Source organism: Gossypium arboreum, chromosome 11 (assembly GCF_025698485.1).
Source record: "Gossypium arboreum isolate Shixiya-1 chromosome 11, ASM2569848v2, whole genome shotgun sequence".
In the NCBI taxonomy this organism is placed as follows: Eukaryota; Viridiplantae; Streptophyta; class Magnoliopsida; order Malvales; family Malvaceae; genus Gossypium; species Gossypium arboreum.
Genome location: NC_069080.1, coordinates 32,946,561 through 32,958,024, shown reverse-complemented (window position 1 = coordinate 32,958,024; position 11,464 = coordinate 32,946,561). Strand labels below are relative to the sequence as shown.

General features: G+C 35.3%; 2 protein-coding genes across 5 annotated transcripts; both read left to right on the top strand.

Moving 5' to 3' along the window:
* Nucleotides 1–682: 682 nt before the first annotated feature.
* Nucleotides 683–5,171, top strand: LOC108463935 (heterogeneous nuclear ribonucleoprotein 1-like). Of its 3 annotated transcripts, none has more exons than XM_017763948.2 (14): nucleotides 683–979; nucleotides 1,161–1,306; nucleotides 1,397–1,486; nucleotides 2,241–2,306; nucleotides 2,412–2,477; nucleotides 2,595–2,680; nucleotides 2,811–2,856; nucleotides 2,963–3,017; nucleotides 3,294–3,370; nucleotides 3,583–3,718; nucleotides 3,799–3,926; nucleotides 4,006–4,110; nucleotides 4,659–4,793; nucleotides 4,889–5,171. In XM_017763948.2, the coding sequence occupies exons 2-14, from the start codon at nucleotides 1,289–1,291 to the stop codon at nucleotides 4,949–4,951; spliced, it is 1,071 nt and encodes a 356-aa protein (XP_017619437.1). In that variant the 5' UTR covers nucleotides 683–979; nucleotides 1,161–1,288; the 3' UTR covers nucleotides 4,952–5,171. The 3 variants fall into 3 exon arrangements, 2 of the variants coding, with proteins under 2 accessions (XP_017619437.1, XP_017619436.1); XM_017763947.2 differs by having other exon boundaries at nucleotides 691–984; XR_008274529.1 differs by lacking the exons at nucleotides 2,241–2,306; nucleotides 2,412–2,477; nucleotides 2,595–2,680; ... (6 more) ...; nucleotides 4,659–4,793; nucleotides 4,889–5,171 and adding an exon at nucleotides 1,978–2,233 and having other exon boundaries at nucleotides 715–1,306.
* Nucleotides 5,172–6,669: 1,498 nt separating this feature from the next.
* On the top strand, nucleotides 6,670–11,107 carry LOC108463934 (zeaxanthin epoxidase, chloroplastic). Of its 2 annotated transcripts, XM_053021932.1 has the most exons (16): nucleotides 6,670–6,812; nucleotides 6,961–7,482; nucleotides 7,682–7,844; nucleotides 7,952–8,026; nucleotides 8,221–8,321; nucleotides 8,460–8,572; nucleotides 8,766–8,977; nucleotides 9,188–9,279; nucleotides 9,627–9,741; nucleotides 9,834–9,937; nucleotides 10,010–10,055; nucleotides 10,135–10,199; nucleotides 10,296–10,382; nucleotides 10,480–10,620; nucleotides 10,695–10,782; nucleotides 10,860–11,107. In XM_053021932.1, exons 2-16 carry the CDS (start codon nucleotides 6,962–6,964, stop codon nucleotides 10,938–10,940), a joined length of 2,004 nt encoding a protein of 667 aa, XP_052877892.1. In that variant the 5' UTR covers nucleotides 6,670–6,812; nucleotide 6,961; the 3' UTR covers nucleotides 10,941–11,107. The 2 variants fall into 2 exon arrangements, with proteins under 2 accessions (XP_052877892.1, XP_017619435.1); XM_017763946.2 differs by having other exon boundaries at nucleotides 6,672–7,482.
* Nucleotides 11,108–11,464: the final 357 nt, after the last annotated feature.

Below are 11,464 nucleotides of genomic sequence, written 5' to 3'. Positions count from 1 at the left end.
TTTTCTTAAAACCCAAATTATAAAAATCTATATTCAAATTTTTTCTTCTTATAATGAAAAAGTCATGTCAAGAAACAAAAAGGGAAAAAAATAGAGAATCAATAAATTTACTTAATGTTTTTATTTTTTATTTTATGTTTTTCAAAGAACATGAATTGGATATTTCTATATTGATAATACAGATAGAAAATTTGGAGGGTTCAAAACAATTTTCCTCATTTTCTCTCACTTTATCTATTTTTAAAATTTAAAAAAGAATTTCAATTTTATTATTTTATATATAATTAGGATTAAATTGACAAAATATAAAAATAAGGGTTAAAATTATTATTATAATAACTAAAAAGCGTCACTTGATTGTCGGTGATCAAAAATAATTTCGAAAAGTTTAATAACCAAACTATAATTTTTTAGTTAAGTGACCAAAACAAAAACTTATCGTATGACTAGTGGTGTAGTTTACCCTAATTTTTAACTAAAATAAATAATTTAATATTTTAATTTAAAAAATTCTGATTTAGAGGTTTTAAAATTTTCATTCATTTATAATAAATAATGTATTAATATCAGTAATTTTAAAATTTTTGACTATTTATGTCATAAGTTCCATTATATATGCAAAGTACAAAAAGAAATTTAATGTTCCTGATGATAAATTCCTTCTTTAGTTTATGATTCACCTTATGTATATGTAATGGCATTGGGGATTATTATTTAAACTTGCATAATGGGTTGGGTACTTTAAAACCCATGAGGGCTAGGCAGGTGGGTGGACTCCGAGCTGGCTCATGGCAGTCGGTGTACCACCCAAATTTGTAGCCCAAGTAGCTATAAAATAGGAAGGGAATGAGGCCAATGTCCGAATTTGTGATAACGACTCAAAGCGGCAGCCTGCCAGCCAGCCAGCCAGCGAGGGAGCGAGCGAGCGAGCGAGCGAGCGCTAGAGGGTCTGCAAATTTTAGGGTTTTGGATTGGGAAGGTCAGGTCAGTGAGCGCCAAAAAGAGGAGAAAATTTTCTTATACGTTCTGTTAATAACTACCACAATTGATCTTCTGTTTTGAGAATTGAAATTTCTTTTTACAAAAAAAAAAGTGGTGAATTTGATTTCGGTTTTGGTGATGATTATGTGTGAGAAAGAGCGTGTGCTTATTGTATGCAGGAAGAGAAAGAGCCAGAGACAGAGTGTGAGAGATTTTTTTAAGAGAGGATTTGTGAGATCTTTTGTTTTGAGTGAATTAGGGATTTCAACGCTTTTCATTTCTCAGCTCAATTTATCCTGTTTACTCGATGGAACGGAAGCTTGTGGTTAGTTTTCTGTTCTTAATTTGGTGAGTTATTTGGTTAATTGCAGGGTCCTTTCTTTTTTCCTAATTTTGTTGAATTGTCTTTTCCTAGGTTTTGGGAATCCCTTGGGAGGTGGATACTGAAGGTTTGAGGGAATACATGAGTAAATATGGTGATTTGGAGGATTGTATTGTCATGAAGGTATCCGTCTTTTTTTTCCCTCATTTATTTTGTTTGTAGGTTTAATAAATTTTTCTGGATATCACGAATTCTGAGAAATGCGAAATAGTATCATAGTATGTGTTTTTTTTTCTGTCAGTAATAGACCATTTTGATGTTCTAAGGTTCTTGTGAGGTTGTTTGGCTCTTGAAATCTTGATGGTAAAAAAGGTTCATAGTTAACCAGTAATTGCTTTTTTATGTTAATTATTTGTTCAAAGTAGTGGTGGCTGATGTGTTAAAGACGAGCTGGATACTAGGACTTTTACAACCTTCACTCTTATGTTTAAATAGCCCAAGCTGGGGCATGAACTCTTTTAAGCTTTCTTCTATACAAGTTTGTCTACTAGTGTTATTGCTAGTTTGCGAGCTTGACCAACTGCTAAATAACCTATCTTTCTTTCCTTTCCTTTCTTTATTCGATTCCTTTTTTATTTTATGTTGTTCATTGATTATGTTTTTCTATTGTCTAGGAGCGAACTACGGGTCAATCCCGTGGTTTTGGTTATGTAACGTTTGCATCGGCTTTTTAGAGCCTTCACTCTATGTTTAAATAGCCCAAGCTGGGGCATGAACTCTTTTAAGCTTTCTTCTATACAAGTTTGTCTACTAGTGTTATTGCTAGTTTGCGAGCTTGACCAACTGCTAAATAACCTAACTTTCTTTCCTTTCTTTTCTTTATTCGATTCTTTTTTTGTTTAATGTTGTTCATTGATTATGTTTTTCTATTGTCCAGGAGCGAACTACGGGTCGATCCCGTGGTTTTGGTTATGTAACGTTTGCATCGGCTGATGATGCGAAGGTAAACATTGACCTGCTTTCTCTCTGATGTTTTCTTTTTCCTTTCTTTAGCTTAAAACTCTAGACCATGTGATAATAATCTTGCTTTGCGTTCCATTTTCTACAGAATGTGCTATCAATTGAGCATTTTCTTGGTGAGAGAATGCTGGAAGTTAAAATAGCTACTCCAAAGGTTTGATTATATAAACTTTAGTGGATGCCTTTTCTCTCTCTCTGTGGAAAAAAAATTCAATTTACTAGTCTTTTTTCTATTCCTTACCCATAACTTTCTTTTTGTTTCACTTAACAGGAGGAGATGAGAGCTCCCATAAAGAAAGTTACCAGGATATTTGTGGCCAGGATTCCACCATCAGTGGATGAATCAACCTTTCGGAGGTAAGTAACTGCTATATGAATCATGGCAGTGCTTCTTTTATTTATCTATTTTCTGTTTATTCTTTGAACATGGAGTTGGTTGTCAGCTATTTCAGGAGTGATATTAACAATCAAATATTCTTCTTCACAGGCATTTTGAGGAGTATGGTGAGATAACAGATTTATACATGCCGAAGGTAATCTCTCTCTATATTTGGTCATGTGTGCGTTCTGCATATGGTTGCATGTATTAGCTTTCTTGGTAGACTTTTCTTAGATGATTATTGAGCATGAGTTCTGCAGGATCAAGTCTCAAAAGCTCATCGTGGAATTGGCTTTATCACTTTTGCTAGTGCAGGTTTGTTTATCATACACCTAGCTTAGTACCTTTGACCTAATTTTCTGCGTCTAATGGTTTGAATGTTTCCGTTGACCTATGGGTTATTTTATTTGGCTGTTTACAACTACAAGATAAAAGTGCTAGAAGTTATATCCTTGCCTATTTTCCCAATGAAATTCCGAGTTTTTAGAATCATATGCTATTTGATAGAATATAATTATATGCTGGTTCTAATCCTCCATTCTTGTTATGTCTAACAGTGATAAGAATGTTAAAACCTGTTCATTGTCACAGAATCTGTGGAGAATCTGATGGCTGATGCTCATGAACTGGGTGGTTCTACAGTAGTAGTTGATCGAGCAACACCTAAGGCAAGTTGACATCAGTGTCTTTTTTTTTTTTAAACATCATTTTCATGTGTTTAGGCTTTTAACAGTTCATCTGTTTTACCTTCCTAAAGTTCAAATTTGATCTATTAGTACATGATGAAGAACAAATTAGTTTTCGTGATCTATTTCCCTGGAAATTTCACATACTCAATGTATGTGTTGTAAAAGACACTAATTTGATATTTTGTTGACAGGAAGATGACTTCAAGCCAATAGGCAGAATGTCACAGGGGGGGTATGGTGCATACAATGCTTACATTTCTGCTGCCACTAGGTATGCTGCACTTGGTGCTCCTACCTTGTATGACCATCCTGGCCCCATGTATGGAAGTAAGTTTCTTGGCAGAGACTTTGATTTATGCAATTATCATTTATTAATGTCGTTATATTTTCCTTTTATGTTGAAGTAGGAGGGGAGTCCAGCCGAGGGATGGGCAAAAAGATATTTGTTGGCAGACTTCCTCAGGAAGCCACTGCTGATGATCTGCGTCAGTATTTTGGTAGATTTGGCCGTGTAATAGATGTTTATGTTCCTAAGGTAATGTGATGAATATCGTATATAAATGAGAGTTGAATTGGAGTTAGCTTTTGAAGGTTTTAATGCTCCTTTAATGTAGGACCCCAAGAGATCTGGCCACAGAGGTTTTGGTTTTGTGACTTTTGCTGAAGATGGAGTTGCAGATAGAGTATCTCGTAGGTCTCACGAGATTTGTGGACAACAGGTAACAGAAACAAACTTTTATATTCTTGCCTCATACCTGATTGTCTTACTTATGAAGTTGATCTTTGATAGATTACCTTTTCCTCGTAGTTATGGGTTTATGCTTGATAGAATGTCAAAAAGGCCAAGTTCTTGGATGATATGTTTATTTATCCAACCATAATAACTATTATTTTGGTTAGGAGGATTAACTCCAATAGGTGATGCTCTACAGATTTTTAGGACTCTCAATTATGATTTTCTACCATAAATGACTGGCAAACTGCGATTTTATTATTTTACTGCTGTGAATTCATATGGTAACTTACCAAGGATTATAGCATATAAGTTTTAGTCCGAAAACATTATGACCAGTTACAAGATATCTTGTGCAAGTCATTTTTGTAAGGTTTGAAGACAGGGTCTACAGTTATAGTGAAGCCTGCTCATCCGCAATCAATGATGTTCCTTTATTCAAGTTTTTATTTTGAACTTAATATTCGCCTGCGAATTTTCCAAAACACAGATAAAATGCTTATGTAGATTTATAATTTTACATATGGTATTCAGGTGGCAATAGATTCAGCAACACCCGTTGATGATGCTGGCCCTAGTTTCATGATGAATCCTGCTGGACCATTTAGAGGTTTTGGTGGTCCAATGCGCCCCTTTGGTAGGATGTATGGAGGACTGCCTTATGATGATGTGAGTATATATATCCATACATACGTACGTGATCATGCAATTATTCAAAAACGGGGTTCATTAAGTTGTTCTTTTATGTAATTTATTTGTAACAGTGGGGTTATGCAATTGGGAGTGGGAGGCCATCGAGAGCAGATTGGCGGTACAGGCCATACTAAAAGATGGAGTGGGGAAGTCAAAAGTGTCACTGTCAAAACTTAAATTATCTAAAGATTATTTCCTGATGTCATTATCAATATCATTTATTCAGATTATAAATCATATAGTGTGGAGCCTTAGTTTTCAATGTGTAGGGAATATTCCTGTTGAAGTCTCCAATTAAAACTATGGTATCAACTTTTTACATCCTCAAAGCATGAAACTTGGCTGCTGGTAAAACACAGATCCCTATAAACCTGAATTCTAGAAAAGGAAGGAATATGATCTCAAATGTCGTCATTTAGACTTTTTTTGAGAGCTGAATTTTCTTTTCTTTTTCACGTTAATTTATTCCTTGCAAGGAAAATTATCCATTTTTTGTTTGCGTCTCAGGCAAGGGTCGCTTTGCTCCATTGAGATTTGAGATGGCATTTGCAAAATGCCAAATGCTACATTAAATGTTGAGGAATAACTAATTATGCGACAGGGATTTGTTGATAGTCTTCCACGTATTATTTCTTGCTACTTGAAAACTCTCGTTGCTGAAGAAGTTAAACCATTCATTTTTTTCTTAAATAATAAACTATCACCCAATTTTCTGCGGAGACAGACTTATTGCTTCCAAAACTTGGAAGTTATGTATGTATCATTAGAAATGGGAACGGCCTAGGGGCTTGAATTTTGACAAATCTTTTATCGTGGTACCTAAACTTTTAAAAATTTGATTTTGGTACCTGAATTTTGAGTCCGTTTTACTAAGTAGAAAGTGACACGTGGCAGTTAATGTCAGATATTTCCTCATTTCAATCCCATCAAGGACCTGATAATAAATATACCCTCTTTGAATGGTTTTGTTGCAAAAATTGAAGAAACCACCGTCCAAGAAGCCCTCAATCATGTTTCTTCTTCCCATTATAAATCATGTTAATCCTTTTTTTCCTTAAATTTCTTAAAATTCATCTTCTATATTATTTTCGCCTAATTCAAATCCTAATTTCATCAATTTTTTTTTGGACAATTCTTGGTAATATTTTATAAGCAGCCCTTTATACAACGAATCGATTTAAGTAATCATTTTGGGTAGAAAAGTTCTGGGTTTAGCAGGAAAGAACATTTCTGGGTCCCCCCCTTCTTTCTTTAATCTTCAATCTCAGATTTGCTAATGAACACTTCTGGATTTGTTCCAGTTTATTTGAACATGAGAATAATTTTGTTTGAATTTTCTTATGGGTTTGTTCCAGCTTGTTTGTGGCAATACATCAAAGGGCTTCAAAGCAATCTTCCAAAGTTGGATGAGTTTGATGCCGACATTACTATTAGCTTCCATTTTTGCTCTAGCAAACTCTGTTCATCTGTTTCATTTCTTGTCATTATGAAAGTTGGTTGTATACTGCAGAAGAATAGAGGCTTTCTCGAGTAATAGATTTTTTTCCAAAGAAAATAATAAATTTCTTATATTAATAATAATACTTTTATCAATACTTGTTATAATTATTTTCAGGTCCCTTAACATGACTATTCAAATTTTCTATCAAATGGTGACATGTGGCACATTGCAGTTGGGCCACAAGTTCTGACAAGTTTAAAATTAACACCGTTATTCAAAGGTACCATATTATAAACAGATTTAAAGTTTAGGTACCAAATCCGAATTTTTGAAAATTTAGGTACCACATTAAAAGATTTGTTAAAGTTCAGTACCAAATCTGACATTAAGCCGTAATTTTTTATGTAGTGGAAATATTTTAATAATTTTAGAACCGAAAGACAGCCACAGAAAAAATTAATATTTGTGTAAGATATTTCTTCCCCCGATGGTGGGTATGTGGTGGAATCTCCATGATCGGTGCTGCTTCACCACAATTTCTCTGCTTAACATTGGTGACTAATTTGATTATAATCTGTCACTTCCCTCTGTATCTCTCCATGTCCAGTATCTATCTGTTCCATTTACCTTGAACATAAGCAAAGCCAAATTTCTTGGTATTTTGGCCTTAAAAGTTGAAAAGTCTTTTTTTTTGGGTTGCAGAATGGCAGCAAGTTTGTTTCAAAAGCCTTCAGCAATTCTTTTCACAGGAACTCAGTTTCCAGTTTCCATTTCTAAGGATATTCCAATAGAATCCTCGCCTTGTATACATTTGAATTACCATTTTAGAAGCAAAGCAAACAACCAAAAGAAGGGGCTTTTACAAGTCAAAGCTACAGTGGGAGCTGGAACCCAGAGTGTTTCCAAATCAAGTGAGACGAAAGATTTGGATGGAAACCAGTTGGAGAAGAAGACGAAGCTGAAGATATTGATTGCTGGGGGTGGTATTGGAGGGTTGGTTTTTGCATTGGCTGCAAAAAAGAAAGGTTTTGATGTAGTGGTGTTTGAGAAGGATTTGAGTGCTATAAGAGGTGAGGGGCAATATAGGGGTCCAATTCAGATACAAAGCAATGCATTGGCTGCTTTAGAGGCTATCGATATGGAAGTTGCTGAGGAAGTCATGGAAGCAGGGTGCGTCACAGGTGATAGAATCAATGGATTAGTTGACGGGGTTTCCGGTACTTGGTGAGTTGTTTACTGTTGTTTGCCTTGAATATCTACTGTTATTCTTTGCAATTGCTTAATGCTTGCTATATCCTATATATTTGACTCAGTTTATGCATAATCTGAAATTGAATGTTATCTTTCTACTAACAAAGGTAGAATTCCAAGAGAAAAGTTGAGGTTGATATTGGTATTGGTATATATATATGGTTTAAAACAGGTATGTCAAGTTTGATACGTTCACACCTGCGGCAGAAAGGGGGCTTCCAGTAACAAGAGTTATTAGTAGGATGACTTTGCAACAAATCCTGGCTCGTGCAGTGGGGGAAGACGTAATTATTAATGAGAGCAATGTTGTTGATTTTCAGGATGATGGAGATAAGGTAATATGAGTTGCTAATAGATGAAGATTATACCCTTAAATCTTGTAGTTTATTAGTCTTCCTTTTATGTTCGGTTTTGGTAAGTTTTTTCCTTTGTGCCTCTTCAGGTCACTGTGGTACTGGAAAATGGAAACCGCTATGATGGTGATCTTCTAGTTGGAGCTGATGGAATATGGTCCAAGGTGCCATTTTTTTGTTTAATTTATTGTATGTGCAAGACATAGTCTGTGTTTGTTAAGAGCATGAGCTTTCATTAGCTACATGAATTTATTTTATTCAATCTTCTGTAATCGAATCAAATCAGCTTCTGAATGCAACTTGAAGCTTTCACTAAACTAGTTGTTCAGCCTTTGAAATGTTGAACGTTCCTTTTCAGGTGAGGAAGAACTTGTTCGGACCAAAGGAAGCTGTATATTCTGGCTACACTTGCTATACCGGTATTGCAGATTTTGTGCCTGCTGATATTGAGTCTGTCGGGTAAGTTCCATGTATTTTTGCCTATATTGACTTAAATTTGTTAAGTGTGTGTTCACTTGGTCAAACCTTGGGATATGATTAGACTGTCTTGGGGCTTTGCTACTTGTAGTTATTTAATTGGAACATTCTCTTGTGAAGGTACCGTGTATTTTTGGGACACAAGCAGTACTTTGTTTCCTCAGATGTTGGTGCTGGAAAGATGCAGTGGTATGCATTTTACAAGGAACCAGCTGGTGGTGTGGATAGCCATGGTAGATAACTTCAAATGCTTGTTTTGTTTTATTTTTTTTTTTGCTTAAGTTTTAAATGCATGCATTTTTCTGTTAAATTTTCAACTAAAAGAAATGCTCCTTTTGAATGCTCTCTATCTAATACAGGCTTGATTGTTAATTTCAAAGATGGTATAGTATATTTAAGTTTTACATTCTTTTTTATCTTTTTCAGGTAAAAAGGAGAGGCTACTTAACATATTCGGGGATTGGTGTGACAATGTGACAGATTTGTTACATGCTACTGATGAAGATGCAATTCTTCGACGAGACATATATGACCGAACACCCTCACTAACTTGGGGAAGAGGGCGTGTAACCTTGCTTGGGGATTCTATCCATGCAATGCAGCCAAATATGGGTCAAGGGGGATGCATGGCCATCGAGGTATGACTTCTAGCCACTTTCCTGTCCCTAGTTCAAGCCATTTAGGTATGGCTTCAAGCATTGCCCTAGATCAAACGATGTTCCAATTTATAGACCTAAGATAAACATATATATATATCAATTAAAACCATGTAAATTGGATAGCGTTATCATGTTTTCCCTGTAATCAGAAGGATGCCGAGTTATGCACTTTTTACTCCATCTTTGCAGGACAGTTACCAATTAGCATTGGAACTTGATAATGCATGGAAACAAGGTGTTGAGTCAGGGACTCCTATTGATGTTGTTTCCTCTTTAAGGAGGTATTATATCAAATTTTTCCCTTTTCCCTAGATACTTCATAAAGGGTAAATTTTAAAGATGTGAAAACATATTGAATCAACAAAATATATCAAGAAAATACTATCAGACTGTACATAGGAGCTAAGCATTCCCTGATTTTTTTTAAGTAAACCATTAGCTGAGTAACTTAAGGATTAGTTCTGGTGTCTGTAATACTTTTTGTATCCTTGAAATTTATTAAGGTCAATGGATTCACTCATCAAAATTTTCATGAACTGAGAATTTCCTATGCAGTGGATGTCACTGGTACACTACATTTACTTTCTACAATCTAAAACTGATTCTACCATGTGACTCAATTTCACAGCTATGAGAGAGCTAGAAGACTGCGAGTTGCCATCATCCATGGAATGGCAAGAATGGCTGCAATCATGGCTTCAACTTACAAGGCTTATTTAGGTGTAGGGCTAGGTCCCTTCTCGGTAAGAATCCGTTTTGTGTAAGCAAAAATGATTGAAGTTAACAACTGAACGGATAATCACCAATTCACCATGGCGTCTGACCTGCTTTACAGTTTTTGACAAAATTTCGGATACCACATCCAGGAAGAGTTGGTGGAAGATTTTTTATCAACTTAGCAATGCCCATAATGCTCAATTGGGTCTTAGGTGGTAACAGGTTAGACCTTGTAAATGCATGTCTTCTGTCTTTTTCTTCTTCCTTCTCAAACTCAAACTGATTCATTTGCAGCTCAAATCTTGAAGGGAGGTCCTTAAGTTGCAGACTCTCAGACAAGGTATGCTGCCTTTCATCCTACTGATTCTGCATAAATGGCTATGGAAATTATTTGAAACATATTTTTATAATTTCTTCAGGCAAGTGACCAATTGCGGACATGGTTTGAAGACAATGACGCACTCGAGCAGACTATTAATGGAGAGTGCGTATGATAGTTCTTAAATATGTGAATTTCGTCATATTTTCTGAAAGTTTTTTCAACACTATAATATCTCTTCTCTTTCTTGTCTGTTTTCAGGTGGTTCTTATTGTCAGTTGGGGACGAAGCAGCTGCCTCACAACATATTTGTTTAAGTAGGGATGAGAACAAATCGTTTGTGATAGGGTATGTGTTTGGTTACACATTAATCAATCCCACTGATTACTGTAATATTTTCTTTCATTCTAATTTATTTCTGTTGATACACTTTTGGTCATTGCAGAAGTGAAAAGAATGAGAATTTTCCAGGAAAATCAGTGGTGATACGTTCACCTCAGGTATCAAAAACGCATGCTCAAATCATCTATAAAGAAGGTGCATTCTTCCTAATTGACATGCAGAGTGAACATGGGACCTATATCGAGTAAGTGATGAGCAGAGAGGAACCATCTTTATTTAACGTTAAATTTCTCTAAAACTAAACAACTGTATATACAGGCATGAAGGGAGAAGATCTAGGGTACCTTCAAATGTTGCTACTCGACTTCGACCCTCGGATGTTATTGAGTTTGGTTCCGATAAGAAGGTAATAAAGAACATATTTATATGTATTCTCTAAGCTACTACATGAACCCCGTTTCACGTTTGGAGCAAAATTTGCAGGCAGCATTGCGGGTAAAGGTGATGAGATCGCCTCCAAAGATCGCCTATAACGAAGAGGGTCAACTTCTTCAGGCTGTGTGAAGATTTTATGAAGTTCTTGTTCTCTAATTTATTGCAATTGTATAGCATTTTGAGGATTGATAATGTGGCAGACTCTAGATGTAGGTGAAAAAAAATCATGTACCTAATATATCTATAAAAAATTTACATACAAAACAATTGGTTGAAATGGTAAAAAGTTAAAAACACTCTAATGTCTTGAGGCACCAATTCAATCCTTCTCTTTTAACATAATATAAGCTAAAAGAGATGGGACTTAGTTAAAGAATGGGCATGTGGTACTTACTCTCATTTTACGTGCTTTTAATCCCATCAGCTCCTACCAACTATTTCCCTAATTTTGCAATGAATATGTAAAAGCAAAAAAACACCAATTGCCTGGCCCTACTCTAACTTAAACTATGTGGGCTGAAGTCCATCAGAAACCCATTAATTGTTTTCCTTTTCTAAGTTTCCTCTGTATGAAAAGTTTGCAATATCATTCAAAACCTACATTTTCAAACCAATCAACTAATAACTTCATTCGCTCCTTCTCTTGAATCAAT

Bases quoted from the DNA above. Each gene is read 5' to 3' on its own strand.
- LOC108463935 (XM_017763948.2), top strand. The intron at 2,307-2,411 runs GTAAACATTGAC...CATTTTCTACAG, and splicing joins CATCGGCTGATGATGCGAAG to AATGTGCTATCAATTGAGCA. The intron at 2,478-2,594 runs GTTTGATTATAT...TTCACTTAACAG, and splicing joins TTAAAATAGCTACTCCAAAG to GAGGAGATGAGAGCTCCCAT.
- LOC108463934 (XM_053021932.1), top strand. From the start codon at position 6,962: ATGGCAGCAAGTTTGTTTCAAAAGCCTTCAGCAATTCTTTTCACAGGA. The intron at 9,938-10,009 runs GTTAGACCTTGT...ATTCATTTGCAG, and splicing joins TGGGTCTTAGGTGGTAACAG to CTCAAATCTTGAAGGGAGGT. The intron at 10,200-10,295 runs GTGCGTATGATA...GTCTGTTTTCAG, and splicing joins GAGCAGACTATTAATGGAGA to GTGGTTCTTATTGTCAGTTG.